The following is a 22458-nucleotide window of genomic DNA, read 5'->3' as shown; positions in this document are numbered from 1 at the left end:
CCGTCCTTCGCTTGCAAATATGACCATGCAAAGGGTCTGTAGTCTGTACATGTACACACACATGTACACACACATGTACACGCACACACACACACACACACACACACACACACACACACACACACACACACACACACACACACACACACACACACACACAAACACAGAGAGAGAGAGACTCTTCCGCTCTCTTTCTCACTGATGTGCTTCTATTATTAAACTTAATCACAGTCGTTATCCCACCTGTCTGCACTAATGTTAGCCAGGGGCAGTAATAAAGACTGGGGGGGGGGGGGACAGGGGGGGGGGTAATACAGAGGCGAGAGACGATCACATAGAGGGAAATGAATAGAAAGACAAACAGTCGGAGACAGAATCACCTTGTCCTCTTGGGTGTTGGCTGTGGTGTCTTCCAATGCAAATCAAAATCCTGAGGGTGTGTTTTTTTTTTACACTTGATGCTTTACTTAGATCGGAGAGAGAGAGAGACAGGAAACCTAGGGGCAGAGAGTACAGACATGTGAGACATGAGAGGATTTAAAGAAACTCGGGGGGGAATCCTGGGTTAATGTAACTGAAAATAGATATGAACCCTATTGAGTCTCCTGAGACAGCTCAAACCATGCAGATATAATAATATATATAGGCCTATAATGAATTGCATGAAGTGCTCAAAGCGCTTTTACAATGGTTCATTCATTGGGAGGTGAAGTGGCGAACAGTCGACGCCAGCGTCCTCGCTTGAATGTTCAGGCAGGAAGTTTGCATTTTATACAATTTCATCACTTCCACTGAATTATGTAAACAAGTCCCCCCCCCCCCCTTATTTCAGTACTAAAGTGTATTGTGAACACGTCAATTCCAATTATTCTCAGTTATTGGCTTGTGTGCATGTAAATGTGTGCAGTCTGAGTCTGAACTTTGAGTGTCAAATAGTGGTGTGATATAGCACAGTTGAGGCTATAGTCATCATAACGCTCATCTCACAGAGCATTCCTATTGACAGCTTTATTACATGCATGCATTATAAAACAAACAAACATGAAAGGTGTGAAAAGTCAAATGGAAACCAATGGAGGGACGGAGTGGAGAGAGAGACAACAGAGGCAGCAAACAGAGGGTGAGGGAGGGAATGACATGGAAAGTGGAGGGGAGAGAGAGAAGAAAAAGAGAGAGAAAAGAAAGAAACAGAAATGGAAGGGATTGAAACTGAGAATGGTGGGTGGAGAGAGACAAGAGAGAGGATTTGGATCGGATGGGTTTGCCTTGGAGCAGAGTGTATTGTGTCCATTTTGTTCCTCTCCACTTGTTCCTGTAAAAACTGTTAATAAATATTTCAATCAATCAATCAATCCTTTACCCTTTGCAGTCTTTTTTTCTTTCCAGCACATTTAACACAAAAACACAGCATGCCACTCCAAGGCCAGGCCACATAGATGCACGCACGCACGCACACACACACACACACACACACACACACACACACACACACACACACACACACACACACACACACACACACACACACACACACACACACACACACACACACACACACACACACACACACACACACACACATCATCATCATCATGCACACCTGCTGACATTGTGCTACTTATGCCTGATACGCGTGACAGTGAGGCATGACTTTGTAGAGAATGCACATAGAAGATTTCTCATAAAAAATAACAATAAAGATTTACAAACATACGTCAGGGCAGCTGTGTGTTGAATTGTGTTGAGCTTCGTGTGTGTGAACAAATTTCGTTTATAATTCTGTTTATTTTTAGAAATATGGGATGCCGAGATCATGGGAGGACAAGGGTTAGTCTCTGTGTGTGTGTGAGTGTGCGTGTGTGTGTGTGTGCGTGCATGCGTGCATTTTAAATAATCATTCTCGCCTGGCTGGTCTGACTATCAGGGTGATTGAGGTGGCGCCCATTTGGCCCTTGGATGTACGTTCAGTAGATTTCATAACTACAAAATCATTGGAGTGTGCTTGTGAGGAGATGTTTCTGAATGTTTTCTGGATACGCGGCCAGCCTATCATTTAAATAATAGGTGTTTTGGCACAGACAGGTGACAAATTAACCACTTTACACACCACAGTATATTCTTTGTTGCGCGGGGCCCCACAGGGTTCTATACTAGGTCTGCTAGTATTTCCCTCTACACCAAATCTCTTTAGCCATACAACTGCTATGTTCACCAAATCTTCGCCCCCGAGTAGAGCAGCTAGGGTTCAAGTGGTTAAAGAAAACCCTGAATATATTGTAGGAGAAACATAAAATCATAACAATTAAGCCCTAACCACACCAAAGGGTCGAGGCGGTTTTAGCGTTGTCCCAGCGGTGTGATATGTCCTGTTGCACGTTGATGCACGTCGTCCCACATTGTCCCAAGTGATTCAACGCATGGAATTCAATGGCCCAAACCACACCAAAGGGTCACCATGCAACACCTTGCAACCGTTTGGACCCAAGGAGTTGCACCCTTTGATGTGGTTAGGGATTTAGGCTACTGGGCTATGGATAGCAGGAGCTGCAGTCACAACAGTAGGAATAGGAACAGTGACTATAGGTAACATCTGCATTTAGATCTAAGGGAATTCCTATTCAATATAGAAATTGTGACTGAAAGCGCACATTCAATGACTGCGATGCTCATGCATTAGTGTGATGGTGCTTCTCTGTCTTCTATGGCAGGTGCTCAAGTGAAAAAAGGGCACCTTGTGCAGCGCGTGGAACCGGCCGGTTGCCTTAATAGTGTGAGATTTATAGATTTTGGGGCCTAAATAATATATTAGAAGCTTTTTATCAAAGCAAAAAATGGCCGTTGTTTCCATGAAAGCACCAAGGTTCCAAGAATCCAAGAATCTAGAACGGAACCATGCAGTTCCAGAACCAATGTTTGTTTGTTTTTTGTAGAAAAGGGCCCAAAAGAGAGGGATGTTATAGTTGGGTTGCAGTGCTTAAAGTGCTTTTATGACATTCATTTTCATTTATCTTTCTTTTTCTTTTAGGTTTTATGACCTCAATTACACCCAAAAAACCTGAACTTTGAACATTCAGTGGATTTTCTGTGGTCTGAAGTTTTCTTTGGGTTTTTTTGGGCCTTTTTGAGCTACAATGAAAACAGGCAACACAGTGAAACAGTGACATCTGCTGGCAAATCCCATTGACATATATGGGATTTGCAGTAAGTGATGTCACTTACTGCCGGCAAATCAGATCGAGCACCTGTTTGAGCCAGAAAACCCCAGATCACAGAAAATCTACTGAATGTTAAAAGTTCATGTTTTTTGGGTGCAATTGAGATTAGAAAACCTAAAAAAAACAAGAACAATTCCAAAACCTTTTTTTAATGTCACAATCCCTTTAAATGAAATCCCTCATTACAAAGACAAATGCACATTTGAGAGTTCAATGGTGCATAAACTACACAGGCATTGGTTTACAGTGATGAGGAAAAAGTGATATTTCAGATGAGTCATCCTTCTACTTCAATGCACCCAAGTTGGCATAGATTGTGTACAACTCTCTGGAACTCTACCGGAGTGATGGTGGAACATTCTAACAAAGGATATTCATTCACTCATTTGGTGTTTTAATGATGGTGATGGAAAGTGCTGTCTAGCACAACGGTTCAAAATCTCCCATAGATGTTCAAGTGTGTGATCTCTGATCTAGTGACTACATTAATGATTCACGCAATTGTCACACTCTTCAGCTAGGGTCACTGAAACCACCTGTGGATGAAGAGTTGTCATCCTGGTTGGACGAGACCTCTGCCATTAGGATAGAGAGTGTTTCATAATCATGATTTATAGGATAAAGGTGATCACTCAGAATAAGTAGCCTTGCCGAACCATGGTGCCCATCTGACCTCCCAGTATCAGGGAGGACAATCTAACCACAAGGCCACTGAGCTGGTACTCAGAATAACTTTGTTTTAATTTGTAGTAACCCTTCTCTCAAGTGGACCCAGACCATGCCAGGTGAATGCCTGGCCTCCATGGCATAACGGAGCTGTGTGACCTGCATGTTTAATCCCATGTTTAATCCCTAATTAAAGTCCTGTCTTCAGTGATAATGACAGTGAGTGAATACTATACAGAACTTTAAGAAGATATATTTATTAGACACTCAATTTGTCTTAGTGACATCTTCGCACAACTTTAAAACTATACATGAATTGAGTACAGTAGGCTACAGGAAGCGAATTCAAGTCGTTAACTGTATGGGTCAAGCATTCAGGCCTGTACCACCCAGGCACCCACGCCATGCACTGAGAATATGGTGAAGGATATCTTGTTTGACCATATCACTTTTCTTTCCCATATCCCTGTACACACCAGTGCCATGTTTTCCTGTACACACCAGTGCCATGTTTTCTTGCACCACGTGAACAAAGTGTCAAATGTGCATCGTGTGTGTGTTTTTGGTTTGCAGTGAGGGGTTTAATCATTGCACTACTATAATGTAGCCTAGTTGCTTGTTGACATACTTTTCTTGCATGCTGAGACACTGACATTCTTCATTTCTAACTCTATTTACTATTATCTTTCTCATTGAAATGCTGAATGTCACTTTAGTAATTATCATTTTTGACTGAAGCTCATGCCATCAATGCCACAAACCCACAATCATTTACTTTTTATAGTCACAAGTCACTATAGGCCTACTATACTTTTTTTTTTTTTTACTTTAATGCATCTGCATAAAGCAGAACTCCATGAATTATGTTTAATTTAATTAGACAACAATCCTTGAATTCCCATTGCTTTCATTTCTTCCCTTGAAGGATGTGCAGCCTAGGCTATACTGCTGCTGGAAAGACAACATTGGTTAAAATAAACAGACACAGGAGACGCAAACTCCATTGGATCGTAATCCTAAATTGAAAATGAGAAATGACACATTTATCTATAATCCTTAATCCATTGATCACATAAAAGTGAGCCTCAACCCCAGTCTGTGTGTGCTTTAGTATGACTCCCTCTACTGGTGATTTTGTCATGTCACTTGTCACCAGCTGGTCCAGAGATGGAGACAGCCGAGACACTGACAGTGAAACATGTCTTGTTGACTTGTTCTCATGTGAGATTACTAACAATGGAGGAATGGAACACCTTTCCAGAATGGAATTTCCAGGACAATGGAGGGGGGTGAGCCAATCATGATTATCCATGCATACATCCAGGCAACAACAACAAAACTGGTTCTAAATGTTCTCCTTTGACAAACAACATTGATATCCACGTGGATAGCCGTGGATATACACGGCTTATTCCCAAGCCGTGGATATCCACGGCTTCCCAGGCGAGCCGAGAGAGAGAGAGAGAGATTTTACCTGTACTATATTTTTACCTGTACTTGGGTCATCAGCCTCTTGTTTGAGTGTGCTGGGTCGTTACTACAACAAGAAAAACAACAACAACAGATCCACCTGTTGGTGGCGCTGTAACTGGCCAATGTGAAAAGGGTGGGATATATTCCTCAGCCTAGTATGAAAGTCTGTGAAAGATTCCACGTAAATTGCACACTGCCTTCATGATTTGAGTCATTTTCAAAAATCCACCTGTTGGTGGCGCTGTAAGTCTGTGAAAGATTGTGAAAGATGTCACATACTAGGTCCCCAGCTAAATCTTTAACTCTAACAAGTACTGTACTTTTAGGCAGACATAGAATAGTACACCAATAGACAACAAACAAACTTTCAGTTCATTTCAGTAATGGAGGAATGGAACACCTTTCCAGAATGGAATTTCAAGTACTGTACTTTTAGGCCGACATAGCAGAATAGTACAACAACAACAACAACAACAACAACAACAACAACAACTAATTTCAGTAAGAAGTACAGAAATAAAAGGCAGCAAATGTTGGAGGAATTGGCAGATCAAGGTCTCGAAGTGTTAGTGTTTAGAGTGTTATTTAAATTACACCACCAGAGGTCTTCTCTTGAGCTTTCTCCACTCTACTGATCTACTTTACTACTTTAAAGTGTAGCTCTACTAACAAAGTAAGCCCTCGCCTGTGGAAGGCAGGCAGGCAGCATTGCACCAAAGTGTACAGCCTGAAGAAGAAGAAGAAGAAGAAGAAGATTAGTGTTGCCATGTCCGCTTATTATAAGCGACGTTGGGCTTGTTTTTCTGTAAAGTTGCTTGAAATTTTTGCAGTTGCCGGTTGCGGTTTTTGGGCTTGTTTCCTAATGTTGTTTAAACCAGGGTTACACTTTCAACTTCAAGGACCCCCGTCCCATATGAAAACATGTTAAACTTATGCCAGCCCAGAAAGCCCCATACAAGATTTGTGTTGTTTATAAAAATGATTAATATTCCACATAAAAATCTTCGTTGCTTGTGTCTGTCACAGTGTCACACAATCTGGCAACACTGAAGCAGATATTGACGTGCGCGCTGGCGCGGGATTTTCAGAGATCATAAACGGTGGGGAGTGAGTCATTTACGGTTAGAATACTAGTCTTTAAACAATTCACTTGCGTTTAATAGCATTTAACAGGTAATCGCCTCGTTTGCAGGGCAGCGGCAAGGCAGGATGGATGAAGATTTCGGAGTGTACGCTGTCTTGGGGCTAAACAATCCACCCCAGAGGCTAATATGGTAACAGTAACGTTCATGTTTTGTTTACGGGTATTTACTTACTTACTTTGTGAGAATTGTTTTCTCTATAGCTGACATTGGCGTTGTAAAATAGCTTTGTAAATGTAATGTAATTATGTGTCCTGGATGATCATGGATGTCAAAGGCTAGCTTTGTACATTTATTTGACCGCTCGACTAAAACCATCCGAAAAAATGCGGGAGTGTAAATAAAATAACCAATAAGCAATAACAAAATGATATGCCTTTGGTTGATTAAAACACTATCAACTTTATTCCATGTATTTCATTTTGCTCATGTTGCAGCCGTCGGACTGATGGCAGCAGCGACAACAACAACAAGTCAATGACAACAACTTATTCTTGTCCATTTTCTTGTTATCTATCAGTGCCAATGGGTCGAATAGGACTTCTGTGGCTGTTCCACCAAACGCTCGCCAGGTGGTGCTGTTTACCAACGGACCGTGGGGAGAGAGGATCTGTGTAAATGCTGAGCTCAATGATGCTGACAGGATCCCCATCACCATTGGAAAGCTGACACCTTATAACAAGTATGTATTGTCAAGAGAACCTTAAGATAGTATTTGTATACTAATTGTATAACCTTTCTCTCAATTAGTCTTGTTGTGGCATGATTGCTTGGCTTTGAAGTTTGCCAAGACCAGCTCAAAATATGAATATGAACATAAACATCAAATCGAATAACACCCTCATCACTGACAAACTCGATGTAGCCAACCACTTGAACATCTTCTTTACAAACATTGCAACAAAGCTGGTTAGCAAACTGCCCTCCCACTCTGGGCGTTTTGGTGTAGAGCACATCAAAGCCTTCTACAAAAACCTTGGTGTTTGTAAAGATGATTTTAAAATGGCAATGGTAACAACCGAGGAGGTACTTAAAAAACTGAGTGCCCTCCAACCCCACAAGGCCACTGGCCATGACAATATTCCCTCCAAATTTCTCAGAGACTCAGCCTTTTCCATAGCTCCAGTCATCACCCACATAGTTAACCTCTCCATCAAACAGGGACAGGTCCCCCAAGATTTTAAACTGGCCAAAGTAACCCCCTTGTACAAAAAAGGGAGTAAATTAGAACCCGGCAACTACCGCCCTATTTCTATTCTAAGCTCCATCTCGAAAGTGATGGAAAAAATAGTCTATGAACAGGTTGAAAAGTATCTTGCCACTAATAAATTGCTGTACGAGTTCCAATCTGGCTTCAGAACATCCCACTCCACTGACACATGCCTCCTCTATTTGAGCGATCACATCAAACACGAGGTGGATGCTGGAAAATACTGCGGCATGGTCATGCTGGACCTCCAAAAGGCTTTTGACACCGTGAACCACTCCATACTGGTTAACAAGCTTAAAGCTATTGGTTTTGATAGCACATCAGTGAGCTGGATGCAATCCTACCTGGAGGGGAGAGAACAGATGGTGGAGGTGAACGGAACACTGTCCCCTCCCCTCCCAGTGAGCTGTGGTGTCCCACAAGGAAGCATACTAGGGCCTTTACTGTTCCTAATTTATGTTAACGACATGACTTCAGCTTGTGACTGCAACTTGTTCCTGTTCGCAGATGACTCAGCACTGCTGGTCTCGGACAGGAACAAACTGCAGGTTGAAAAGACCCTCAGCTCTGAACTCGGTAGAATCTGCACCTGGCTCGCTGATAACAAACTATCCTTACACCTGGGAAAAACTGAATCCATCCTCTTCGGATCAAATAGTAAACTCAGCAAGGCAGATGGCTTCTTGGTTAGAGTGGGTGACAATATTATCACACGAAAAGATCAAATTACCTACCTAGGTTCCATCCTGGAGGCTAATCTTTCCGGTGATAAAATGGCCACCAACGTAATCAAAAAAGTCAATCAAAGAACAAGATTCCTTTACAGGATCTCCTCACTGGTCAGCAAAAACACCTTGAAGACCTTAACAGGAGCCCTCGTACAAGGTTTCTTTGACTATGCATCCACCTCTTGGTACCACAGCACCTCAAAGGCCCTTAAAACAAGGCTCCAGACCTCCCAAAACAAACTGGTCAGGCTCCTACTTGGCCTCACCCCCCGAACCCACCTCACCCCTGCCCACTTTGACAGGCTGGGATGGCTTAGGGTCGTCGACAGAGTACAGCATCTTGCAATGGGTCTGGTCCACAAGATTCGATACACCACCAAGATACCCATGTACCTGTCTAAATACTTCCTTAATGTAAACGAAGTCCACACCCACAACACCAGAGGGAGTGCAACAAACCATGTACAACCCAGATTCGGCACAAACAAGGGACTAAATTCTTTTCGCTCCTATGCCACCAAAATGTGGAACGCCCTACCAACAGTCATTAAGACATGTGAATCCCTTGACTCAAAACCGCTCTCAAAGGGCACCTACGGATGGCTGCAATTCGAAACTGGCCTCTGTAAAATCTGAATCCCCCCCACCCCCCCACCCCATTTCCCTCACTGCATATTGTATATTTTCCCAGTGCTTGTATATTTTCCCTTTTTTGCTTCCCATATGATGAATTCCTGTTCTGTTCTTTAGCTACATAGAAATGTCTATTTGTATGTCTCTAAATGGTTGTATGTCCTTAAATGTTTTGATGAATTGAACAATGTGGACCCTGTTGTAAACAAGTGTAATGCTTAATTGGGTCGTCCACTCACAGTTGACAGTCTTTGTATTGAGTTTGTGCTTAAAATGTACTGTAAATTCTACAAACTGTTAATAAATATTTCAATCAATCAATCAACCCTGTAGTACATTATATCATGAAACTGAACATTTTAAAATATCTAAAGTTATTCTTTATTATACTAGAGTAGTGCCCAGGGCCGTTGGGCACTGGCCTACTTGGAACGATGCAAGTTGGAAATGCGTGCCCCACCCAGTTATTATGTCCGTGTCCCTTTTATTTCCATATAATGGAGTTCTTTGTCAGGCATGCCCAAATGTGGAGTCTATGCAGATGTCAGAACACCGGTATTCTGACAATGCATTGTGATGTCAGAGCAGGCCAGCTCCATATATGGATCCATATAGGGGTAGCCCAGTGTTCTGACAATGCATTGTGATGTCAGAGCAGGCCAGCTCCATATATGGAGATCTAGGGGATCAGGTCTAATTTAGGCCCTGCACAGGCTCTGGACAGGGCCCCTGCCCAGGCTCTAGACAGGGCCTAAATTAGACCTGATCCCCCGGTGTTCTGACATCTGCATAGACTCCACATTTGGGCATGCCTGACAAAGGTATTGCATAGCCGACTCGTTACCGACTCGGTGCTCTACAGCTGGGCACCGGTCTAGTTTTTCTTAATTACCTGCAGTGCCGTCATTTAGAACAACTGATGGTGTAACATCGTGTAGCCTCTAGCCTGCATAACCCATTTTAACTGTGTGCCAAATGTTGTCTTGTCCAGATGTCTGTCCTGGGAGCAGTGGGAGGAAGAGACATGGACAGATTGTGTCACACTGAACATTTCCCTCGTGGGAGGAGATCTGGTGAGTTTCAAAACAACCCATACTATGGGAATTGCCTAGAAAGTTATGCCTAAAAAGTTATGAAAGGCCTCATCATTGTTCTGCTCATTTGATTACAGGTTGAATTCAAATTTATACAGGCAAACTTCAACTGTATTGTCATATCATTAGGGTAAAGAGTGGGTATAATATTATTTTGTACTAGTTCCCAACATTTTCCGTTTTGAGAAAAGAGTCCTATTGGGTAACGAATGGAGAAAGAAACAAGGGAAGCAAATGGACAAGAAGAAGAAGAAGCAGCAGATACAAATAGACTTGGGGTGACTCCATTATTCGAGACACTGCTCTTGATGCAGGATGTGGTTTTTCAGATGAAAATGGATGATACACATTACACACCCAGGGTTCACTCTCATCATGACGGAATTCACTCCAGAGGTAATGCATGTCTGGGGATGCTCCCACACTGCTTATGAGATTGCACGGTTTCCCCCAGTGCTTTTTATAGCCAAGAATTGTCGGATGCCTATGCTGAAACATTCCTGCAAAATTATTACCTTGTCGGTCGTCACTAATTTAATTTGTCAACTGAGTTTCAAAGCTGATTAATCATGGCTTCTCCGGGCGAAAAAAAGGGACACTACAGTGTGTGTGTGTGTGTGTGTGTGTGTGTGTATATATGTGTATATAAATATATATATATATATAGCTGTCAGGAGGAAACCTCGGTTTTTTATTTTATTTTTGGCATAAATCAGTCTGTGACTCCACCACCTCTCCCCCTCTCATGGAAGTAATTGACAATATATAAAGTTACAACACCAACTTTAATGAGGCTGTATTGCTTTGTTTTAAAAATATAAGGTTTTCTTAATTTCCTGAAAAAATTATATTTTTCATTTCCTGAAAAATGAACATTGAGTAATGAGGTTTCCTCCCGACAGAAGAGATATATAAAATACCTGAAGGGAATAACGTTAACCGTGTTTCTGTGTGGCAGCACAAATGTTAATTGTTCATGAGCCTTCCACGGTGGCACACGGTAACGCCTAAGTGAAACACGCCCACAATGTATGTTATTGCGTTCTTTTGGTGTGCGACAATATTCGCTGTCAGACTTCTGAACATCCTCCCTCCCTCTGGGCTGTTGCAGTGCACCACTGCACCCAGTGCAGTGCCAGGGGTGAAAGGTAAAAAGAAGAGGCTACGGACGGAGGGCGAAGAGGAGGAGGCTCTATGGCGGATGGGGGAGGAAGAGAACATTTGCCCTAACAGATCCCCAGAGAAGGGGATGCCTCAGAGAAAAGGCAGGGGTCACGCCAAAGAAGGCCACAAGCTGTTTGCCATTGGAGGGGACAACGCAAAGGGAACAGGTGAGATGATGTGCTCACACTAAAAACAGATCACACAAATAGATCACAATCTCATGATGTCGCTATGTGTCGCTTAATGTTAACAATTAATCAAATTCTGCGGTCTGTCTGTGTACTTAAGGGAATATATCTGGAAAATGGGGGGGATTGGAACCAAGGAAAACGGTAGCTAGCTTAAATGGTGCATTTATATAGCGCCTTTATCCAAGGCGCTTTACATAGATTGTGCATTACATTCACCCATTCAGACGCACATTCATACACCGATGGCGGCGGAAACCGTGCAAGGCACCAACCTGCACATCAAGAGCAATTAGGGGTTCAGAGTCTTGCTCAAGGACACTTCGACACTAACTCTAGGAGAGCCCGGGTTCGAACTGGCAACCTTGCGGTTGCCAACCAGCCACTCTACCCCTGAGTCACCGCCGCTGTTGCAGCATCAGCCCATGTTTATTGTTTAAGCTTTGTCCTTTATCAAAATGACATTAGTAATAGTAATTGAGACTAACTTGGCTGAAATTCAATGATTTCCGTAATTATGTCACTGTGACGGGATGACCTGGGAAACAAGGTCAGAGGTTTGATTCCTGACCCGGCAATGTGTCGAGGTGTCCGGGTGACCCTGAGCAAGACACTGAACCCCTGAAATAATGTATAAAAAAAAGAAATGTTTGTGAACGGGTTGTTTACTCCTCTCTTGAACTGCTGCTACCCACATCATCATCATCTACCCTACATTCCACAGCAAACACAGTTGAAGATGTGCAGGGGAATGTGGGAAAAAGACCTCTGCAGAATGCAAACAGGAAAGGTGGATCGACCAAGATGATCACACAGACAGGTGAGTGTGTGTGTGTGTGTGTGTGTGTGTGTGTGTGTGTGTGTGCACCCTCAATAGAGCACCGAAGTCTGACGTCAATATCAGTAGAGGCGCTAAGTCCACGGGTTCATGTACTTTTTATTTGCATTGTAAACCCCATAGGATAGGGGAATTTTAGATCTCCTCGTATAAGAACTGTGTTTGAAAAATAAACAACATCCAGGCCGTTTCACTCATACGATATGGATATGAAGAATCAACTGACTACAAGAAAATACTAATGTTACTGCTGCAGAATTCGTTACATTTTCGCTAGAAACAGACAAATATGAACGATACAAAGACACCTCCGCGACAATAGAGAGTGTGAAATACAGTATATTCTGACAGCTTGGTTTTATTTGTAGGATGTGTGCTACCATTGGGATTACTACTATGATGTGTGAGAGTGAGAGTAAGGGATGAGAATCTACCAGAAGTGGGGTTTTTTTTAACCTAATTTATCCCTGGTTGTCTGTCTTTAACTGTAATGACTGAAGTCTATGTGTCTTATATCACTTCCCTGCAGCCCCATTGGTCAACCCGTCGGCTCGATGGGGTCAGACGCTGTGTCCCATTGATGATCAGACTGCAATTCTGATTGGAGGACAGGGAGTCCGGATGCAGTTCTGCAAGGACCCCATGTGGAAGCTGTGCACAGGTCAGCTTCAATACACACTGCATCTCTGTTTGGACCTGGACCATACTGGTGGTCCGGCTCTGACATGTTTCGCTCATTGACTATATGACTTGCGGTACTTGACATTACTGCCCAGTGTTCCCCAAAGCATGACGTGGCTTGTGTAATTCCTGAGAAAACCAGCGGATTACATTAATTTTAGTATAGTAAGAGAATCAACTTCAAAGTTGCTCGAGACCTGAGTTGGCTCTTTACTTGGATCGCGTTGTAGCCAATCTACAAGCTCACCGCTATTTTTGGCTAATGTTCTCCCAGAATACGGATGCTGGGGATCATGTGGTTAATCCAACGCACTCAATGTCATGGAAGTTATTTTCTGTTAATGCCACACCTTCATTGCACTTTTATTAATTTAAAAGTGCAGATCAATGTGGAAGGTTTAGCCATAAAATAGTCCCTTATGCAGGTACTAAGTTTGGTAACATTTTAGTGATTAACAGGACAAGTTTATGAGGCTGATGCTGTGATAGACAATGGCATGTACATGCCGTTATGCTCTGCTATTTTTCAATAGCTAAATTATAACATAATGCTTAAAACACCAAAAGGGGTTCCCGCCCAGAATGTGTTAACCATATGAACCCTGACGTCCCTATTTTAGGCCTGTCATAACAGGTGAACAATCCCAGAAAATACTTCCTAAGGTTAATATGAGCATCAAAGCAATATTTTTAATATTTGTTATTAGCACGTGCATTTCATATATTCCACAGAGCTGGACACACATGGACATATGACATCATCAACTTGCGACAGGAGCAGTTCCTATTGAGTGAAAGATTATCTATTTATGAAAGAAAGACTTTGGGGAGAAATGGGGAGAGAGAAGGGGGGAAGGGGGGAAGACATGCAGACTGGATTACCAGCCAAGGTGCCTGGACCATTGAGCCATGGCCCAGGCCAAGTATAATGTTTTAATTTGTCTTATTAGCCAGGGTTCCTTTTAAACCTTTTATAATGACAAAAGGTGGGGGACTCGTTTCTCACAAGCCCTGTTGTTGTAAGTGACATGCTGTGGTCTTGTGTCCATCCATCCGCCCCAACAGAGGACATGTCCTGGGTTGCGGCTGAGACCTTGGCAAAGGGTCCCACCCCCGAGACCAGGATTGGCCACACGGTGACCTACGACGCCGATTCTAGAAAGATCTTTGTGTTTGGGGGGTCGAAGAACAAGAAGTGGTTCAATGATGTTCACATCCTGGATACACAGAGCTGGAAATGGTCACTGGTGGAGGTGTGTGTGTGTTACCTAACATTTGAATTGAGCAATGCCAGTTAACACTCAAGTTTAAAAATAATATAATACAAATAATACAAAAATGTCCCTATTTTGGGTATATTAAATATTTAATATTGATCTACAAAGCTAGATTTTCACTGTTCGTTGGACAATGAAGAATATAGCAGGGCTCAAGCGGTGCTATTTTCATGTTCCGTATTCCAGGCCCAGGGTGAAGTCCCACCCCTAGCCTACCACAGCTGTAGCCTGTTCCGGGGCGAACTGTTCGTTCTCGGAGGGGTGTTTCCTTGCCCCGGTGCTGAGCCGGACGGCTGCAGCCAGTCCCTGTACATCTTCGACCCCCACCTCGCTATTTGGTACCAACCCATCGTCACAGGTGACCTACCATCCCCCCGCTCAGGGTAAGATGGTTTTTATCCAAATATCAGCTGTGTAGTAGTCGTTCTGGGTTTCCAAAGCACTTTGGAAAATCTCTGCCATAGCCTTAACCTATTAGAACCAGGAAAGCATCCATCTCATTTTAGATTTGAGTGTTTAGTATTATAAAATCACACCTGTGTGAAGTGAGAGGCGCCCTTATCATCGTACATCTTCTCATTCTGACCAATCACAATTTCACATCTCCCATCATCTCATTCTGGCCAATCGGAATTTGCATCCTAACCTTAGTCTTCAATGTTTGTGTTTTCGCAAACACTCATAACTGACCATTCATTGTAAATGGCATTCAATGTTTGTGTTGGGACAATGTTAAACCCTCCAAGCTGGACAAAGTAGCAGGGCTAACAAGCTCACAGCGCGTCACTTCATGTCCTGCTGAAACTAAATATATATTTATTTATTTCAAGATTATTTTAATCTTGAAAGTGTGAGAACCACAAGGTATTTGTAGAATCTAGAGATACCGATACGTGTGGGGAAATCTAAATTAAATGTCAAATCACAATACTATCCCAATATAAAGGACCCGCCCTAATATATTTGCATTGGTTCTATAATGCAGTTATCCTTCCATAAATTCATGGAATCTGTGTGTATCGGTCTTTCGCGTGTCTCAAGAATCGTCCGGCCAATCCACTTCACGCTGGTTGGCCAGGACCGAATTTAAAATGAATTTAGAATTCATTACATTTCGATGTCACCAGACGTATCACTAGGCACTGGCAGAGACTAATAACTGTGCTTTCAATAGACTGTGTAGTCAAGTGTGTACATCTTGGTTGAACTGTGTTTGGGTGTGTCTGTGTCTGTCCTCTAGACATTCAGCCTGTGTGATGCAGGAGAGGAAGATCTATGTGTTTGGGGGCTGGGACACTCCCGTGTGCTACAATGACATGTACATGTTGGACCTGGGTAAGAGACACGCATGCACGCACTAGTCTATGTATAAACATAGGGCGCTAGACTGACATTCTGCAGTCTCCAACCACGTCACACAAAACTAAATACAGCCTTTGACGAGTGGCTTTCAAACCTAGTAACTGTGCAAATAGTGCATAGTTGAACAGCAGTAATACATAATGGTGAATATCTGGATGGATGATATTAATAAATACATTATGAATTTACATGTGATCCTCTGGGCGTCTGAAATTGAATACCCCTGGTACAGTGGTTTTCAACCCTTTTCATATCAAGGCCCATTAGTTATTCAGCATTTGAGCCACAGACTGCCATTTGATGAGATTTAGCCTCTCAGACCCAAAACTTGGAATACTTTGTTGTCGGACCACAATTCCATGCTGTATTGATGTTGCTACCATCAGGAGAGATAACAAACGAAATGGACCAGTACAGGTCCATTTGATTTAATTTTACACTCAAGAGTCAAAGATTTGTAAGGGTCCATTTGGTTACAAACGCATATAATGTAGATTGATTATGTAGTGTGTATCATCATTGTCGTTGACGTCAATCAAATTTTGCCTCTTTGATTCTCAGGTCTGATGGAATTCTCTGTTGTGAAGACAACAGGAAAAGCCCCGTCGCCACGCAGGTACACACACACACACACACACACACACACACACGCTCACACGCACACATACTGTACACTTCACAAGGTTAGGACCATAACTTATTTGAGTTTAATGAGGTAGTGGCTCAAACTGATCAGTAGTGCAGAATAGGCTGAAAGATTATATTGATCTAGGATTTTTTGGTCTGAAATTATTATTGGGAATTATAACCCCTTGAGATGTAGCATTTCATGGGCATCCACAAATTAGAAAATACAGAATTCATAAGACTAAATATTTTGACAGTTCAAACAAAACATACAACAGCAATGCACAGAGCACATATCTGTTATAATGATGATTTAGTCAAAACATGAACAGGTAATCTCAAGTTGAGAGGACAGTGCTGTTTTAAACAAACGGGAAATATGTTATTGATTTAGAACTGATTGATTTCTTCTTACAGCTGGCATGGCAGCGCTGTGGTCTCAGACACCAAGTTCCTGATCCATGGTGGTTACAATGGCCACAACGCTCTCAATGACACGTTTATCTTCGACACAGGTGAGAGGAAGGGGCACATGTTCACCGCGTGATTCAATATTACGTGTCGATCCGGTAAAGACCCGCCCCCGCCTGCCTCTTATTGGCCTACCGACACTGCCGGTCTTTGGTCCGTCCGTGGTTAGCAGACTTTCCTCCGTGGGGGATAGTCTGGTGGGGGGGGGGGGGGGGGGGGGCAGCGGGATTCGTAGTCCAGTGATTAGGCCACTATATTAGGAGAGTTGGCTGGGAACGTTGTTTTGGAGGTTGTACTTGAGGCTGAGAATGCTCCGCCCCGCTGGCGCCTAATACTTTTTTTACTAGTAGGAGGAGGGGGCCGGTCAGAGGCAAGTGGGGGGCGGGTCTTTAGCGGACCGACATGTAGTTTAGTATTGGGCATGTTCACCAGGGGGGAGCACATTTCTGAAGTTGACTCACTGGCTCTGAGCTACGGGTCTTAATCACTTTACATTATGTTACTTCGTTCACTCGGTCCTCCGGGGGTCTGCACTTGGCCTCCTCCTTTATTCCCTCTACAGCAAATATCTTTGCCAAATGTTCACCCATTTTTGCTGAGTGTTTGCCTATTATGACATGCCCTGAACTTGGTCATCATGTCCAAAGGAATGGAAGCAGAACCACACGCTATAGCTCCCTATAGTGTGTGCGGTTCTGCTTCTATTTCTTTGATCTCATTTCACTTTGGGGCCAGCACCTGCCTTCAATTAGGTTTTTTTGGAAGTGCGTGACTTATTTTTGATCTTATTAGATGCGAGTGATCTGTTTTCATCCAGTAGCTGTGAATGATCATCATAACGTGTTTTTGTTTTGTTTGTCGTTTCAGACACAAATAGCTGGACAGAAGTGTGTCACCCACAGCTCTCCCTTCCCCGTGCTGGTCATTCCATCACCACCATGGACACCACCTGCCGCCACTGTCCCAATTGCTATGGGGAGGAGGAGGAGGAGGAGGTGGGCGAGGAGGCCAAAGGATGTGTCAACAGAACCCTTATCATGTTCGGAGGAGGAGACAACGAAGGGAAATTCTACTCCGACCTGACCACCATTGCTGTGGAGGAATTGCTTGACAGGATTTAGTCAGAAGTCTGTGCTTTTTTTACATATCACATTAAAAGTTCAAAGATATTTTATATTTTAACATTGTATGCCATTCAAGTGTTTTTAAGTTGTGTATATATTTTGTGTTTTTAATAAACTGTAGCATTGGATAACATGTAACTTCAATCCCAACCTGGCTGTAATAACAATAGTCAGTTTAAATGGTAAATGGTGCATTTGTATAACGCCTTTATCCAAAGCGCTTTACAATGTGCATTACATTCACCCATTCATGCACACTTTCACACACAAAGCAGAGGAAACCAAGTGTTTTTTTATTTAAATGTTTCAACATTTAAAGGTAATTTATTCCTTGAATCTGTTGACATACCGTAACCAAGTTATGTTTTGCTTTACATTTCAGAATTTTCCCCGTGTTCTTTATTCATTAAATATTTACAGTCTCTTGAAATAATATACCTTCAAACCAGTGATTTTTAAGGTAGTGATGTCAGCCTCTTGTTCCGCTGGCCATTTCATCCAGTCTTTATATTTATCCACTTGAACCCCATAATCTTGGGAACATTGGCCAAAAATAGCAGATTGGCTATTTTTGCCAAAGTACAGTTTCAACTCTGGTCTGTTTTATAGAGGGCATTAAAGTGATTAAACCGGAAGTCCAGTAATTTATTTTATGACTGTAAAAAACAGTTACTAATGTTGATGTTTCATGTTATATTGTACCAATGTAACATACTGTAGAGTAGTGATAGGCATAGGGGTCAGTCCCTAACCCCATCAATTTCTCATAGTTTGGACTATAGAACCAAGATCTCCAAAAATACAAAAACAAATGTAACACCTCGTACTGCACTAAGGGCCCTATTTTCACCAGTGCCCCTTATTCCTGAAGTTCTTTGCCTTTTTACTATTTAAAAAAAGGTTTTGGAATAGTTCAAATAGTTGACCTACAAGTTCACAATGTGTCAATGTAGATCGGCTAGTTGAACAATTTTCAAGATAAGGGGTAAGGCCCTGATGAAAATGGGGCCATTAAATATGTTATCAAAAGTGTGGGGAGACAGATTTGTTGGTTGCAAACTTCTAAAGGTGACTGGCTGACTGCACAGCCAGAATGTTAAAAACAAGTTACTATGCAACACGTCTAACGGGCATAGCTGTGACTTTGGTTAGCTGCATCAGATGAAAGAGTGTGGGATGGTGTTTAGATAACTTGCATTTTGTAATGAGGAAGATGATTTTGTTTGCGGTGAGCAGCAATTGACGTGTCAATATATTGCTCGTTTGTGTCATTGTACTGCAGTGTCACTGTACCTGCAGTGCACTGCAGACAACTGCCATTGTTATGTGTTTGGAGTGAATATGATTGGGCAAAACGATACCAACACCACCTTGCCAAACAATCTGCAAAAGGATTACTGTATCTGTATCTAGGTTACCTGGCTGACAACTAGCACTTATGCTCTGCAATGTGCTTAATTATCCTACAGATGGCGACACTGGAGCACATTCTCCTCCCTTACATGCCTGCAAGCTTCTTATTGTCTCCACCAGGCCGAAGGCATGGGGAGAGAGTATGTTTTGCACTCTGTCCGTGTGTGTCTGTCCGTCCATTACCAGCTAATCTCCGGCACCGTTAACCACGCAAAGATGAACCTCTGCCCCAAATTTTCCAGAATAGCCTGTTTGAAAAACATATTTTTGATAATAGTCCTCCAGATTCTGTCCAAAAATCCTGGAAATCGTTACACACTATCTCTATAGACGGATCTGTCCGATATTTCATATTCCATCCTAATTGGCTAACATTGGCTTTCAAACAAAAATCCTCAAATCATGAACGCAGCGTGCAATTTACGTGAAATATTTCACAGACTTTCCTACTAGGCTGAGGAATATTTTTGGAACAAAATGCCTCAAATCATCCAATTGCCATCAAAGGCGTGAGAAGAAATGGCATCCTTTTCACATTGGCTTGACCTGCTGGAGACCTGTGCCCTGAGGGGCACTTTATCTATTTTTTTCCTCTTTTCTTTGAGCACCCAATTTAAGATCTAAGCTCAGGGCAGGGTGGTACATGTGGTAGTAGAGGAAATGTAAGTGAAGAAGAAGAAGGTGTTAATAAGGGTGGTGTATTTCATATTTCGAACCAACAAAAAGAATACAGAAAAGACGTGAGGGATAAGCAAGTTGATAGTTGATTTGAATAATGGAATTAATCTGGTCTAGGGGAGGTAATGCCATGGTAGGCGAAGTAACATTCCCTTAATTCTCATTCTTCACTAAGGGGAATTCCTATTAACCTGAAACCCTTCATTATATCCAGAAGCTGTTTCCCAATAAGTGTCATAGCATTGGTTGATCTATTAAAATAGGATGTGTCATCTCTCACAGAAGTTTGGGCACTGCCGTTTTTTTTAAATAACCCATGTTACTTCTTCTAAAGAATTATATCAAGGGTCACATACTTTTGACATCAACCTCAGCATGCCTCTGTCAGCAGTTGATTTTTTTTTTGGATTGACTCCAACCACCTGTAGGTCTATATGTCCTCTCTCTCTCTTCAGCAATCAGCATCTTTCTACCAATCCCTTTTCATCCCTCCTCTGCACTGTATGTATGTCCATTGTCCAAAATAAACCATCTCAACCTTGCCTCTCTTGTTTTATCCCCCAACCTAACCTGGGCTGATCCTCTAATCATGTAGTCATTTCTGATCATCATGTCCCTCCTAATGAGAATCGTAGCATCCTTCCTCAATGCTGCCACCTTCAGCTCTGCCTCCTGTCTTTTCATCAATGTCACCAGCTACCAGGTATTTGAGCGGTGTATGGCCTATTGACCCCAAGCAGTCACCTAATTGGGGTCACACACACACACACACACACACACACACACCACTACATGAGAGTAGTTTTTTTTTTATTGTGGCCCAGACCTACAACCCTCCCTGTCCCCCACCCAAGTACATTCTGCCCCTGCACGATACAACTAAAATTGTAATGTGATGTGATGTGATGTCTCCGTTGCCCCCCCCCCCCCTATCCTTTTCTGAAGATGCAAGTAGGCCAGGCGCAGCGACCAGCAGCAATAAGTTTGGTTTGATTGATGTATGTATATGCTATCCGGGTTCACAAACATTCATTGGCTCTGGGTTTGTGTGAACACAAACATTGGCTTGTGATTGGCTGATCACCCTATCCCGATGATTTAATTGGCTGAGCAAATACATATTGAAGCTAAAAGTGAGGACAGAAAAGTGAAGCCGGAAAAGTGAGGACGCAAATTGTGATTGGCCAGAATGAGATCGATGTATGATGATAAGAGCGCCCCTCACTTCCCACGGGTGTGATTTTCTCCTATAAACAGCTTTTTTCCCCACATTCAATATTTGCCATTGACAATGAAAGGAGAAATTAGGTCAAATTTCCTGCCAAATATAACGTACATTAAACATCAAAACATTGAACGACATTGACAATGAAGGGAAAATTTACGTCATATGTAGACGAGCAAATCGGCTAACCAATCAGATGTCGGTGGGAACGCTTGGCCAATAAGGGACCACCATTCTTGATGATGTACGATGATGATGAGCACCCCTCACTTCACACAGGTGTGATTTTTTTTATGTTTTACATTCACCTAGTGCCCCAGTCCCAGTCTTGCACAGCCAGAATGACAGAAACCAATATGATGTGTCACGTGTGTGATGTGTTTTTCTGCTCTACATGTAAAGTGTCTTGGAACAACTTGCTGTGATTTGACACTTTTATAAAACTAGGCTGGTGCCTGGCTGTAGTGCACTGAGTCAGTAACAATGGAAGTTGGAGATCCATGCCCCACCCGGCTATATACCCGTTGTACCCGTTCCACCCATCTGTCTGTGTGCCTTTTGTGCCCATATATGGACATTTCTGTATCTGTCTCTCTGTGCCCTTTATTCCTATATATGGAGTTCTGTGTCAGGCATGCCCAAATACTGAGTGTTGTGATGTCAGAACAGGCCAGCTCCATATATGGAGCCTGGTCAGAGGGCCCTGTCCAGAGCCACAACGGGCACTGCACTCCCTGGAACACGTACTGTATGTCGAATTTGAAGTTGGTGGGGCGAACGGTTCTCGAGTTACGTGTATTACAGCTGTACACATAGACAGAGGTGCATTTATAGATAGATTAATTTTAATTGAATGTGCAATTATTAACTACCTGGCTGGCTGGTAGTCAGAACATAGCCTCGGAAACCCAGGCGTTAGAACACAAAACCAGGGATCCCCTTGGGGTTACTTGGGGGGAAACCGCTGCAGTACACAGAAAGAGCAGAGCAGGCTCATTCAGTATCTCAGGCACACCCATCTGTATTCTGTAACTTTATCAATGATAAAGCCGAGGAAATCAAAAACAATCCTCGGGAGCTATGGAAGTTACTAAACAACCAACTAGGCTGTGGTCGGAAACTAAAAACCAGGTTTACTAACATAAACATCAAATCGAATAACACCCTCATCACTGACAAACTCGATGTAGCCAACCACTTGAACATCTTCTTTACAAACATTGCAACAAAGCTGGTTAGCAAACTGCCC

General features: G+C 42.7%; 1 protein-coding gene across 1 annotated transcript; it reads left to right on the top strand.

The window, feature by feature from the left end:
• Positions 1-6423: 6423 nt before the first annotated feature.
• On the top strand, positions 6424-18351 carry krcp (kelch repeat-containing protein). The gene is made up of 12 exons (XM_083788972.1): positions 6424-6628; positions 7017-7178; positions 10059-10140; positions 11273-11492; positions 12238-12333; positions 12881-13012; positions 14098-14285; positions 14496-14692; positions 15550-15644; positions 16233-16287; positions 16716-16813; positions 17637-18351. Exons 1-12 carry the CDS (start codon positions 6564-6566, stop codon positions 17888-17890), a joined length of 1644 nt encoding a protein of 547 aa, XP_083645098.1. The 5' UTR covers positions 6424-6563; the 3' UTR covers positions 17891-18351.
• The last annotated feature ends 4107 nt before the right edge of the window (positions 18352-22458 follow it).

This window comes from Protomyctophum parallelum (assembly GCF_964188405.1).
Source record: "Protomyctophum parallelum genome assembly, chromosome: 18".
NCBI classification, from domain to species: Eukaryota; Metazoa; Chordata; class Actinopteri; order Myctophiformes; family Myctophidae; genus Protomyctophum; species Protomyctophum parallelum.
This window is presented reverse-complemented; position numbering and strand designations above follow the sequence as displayed.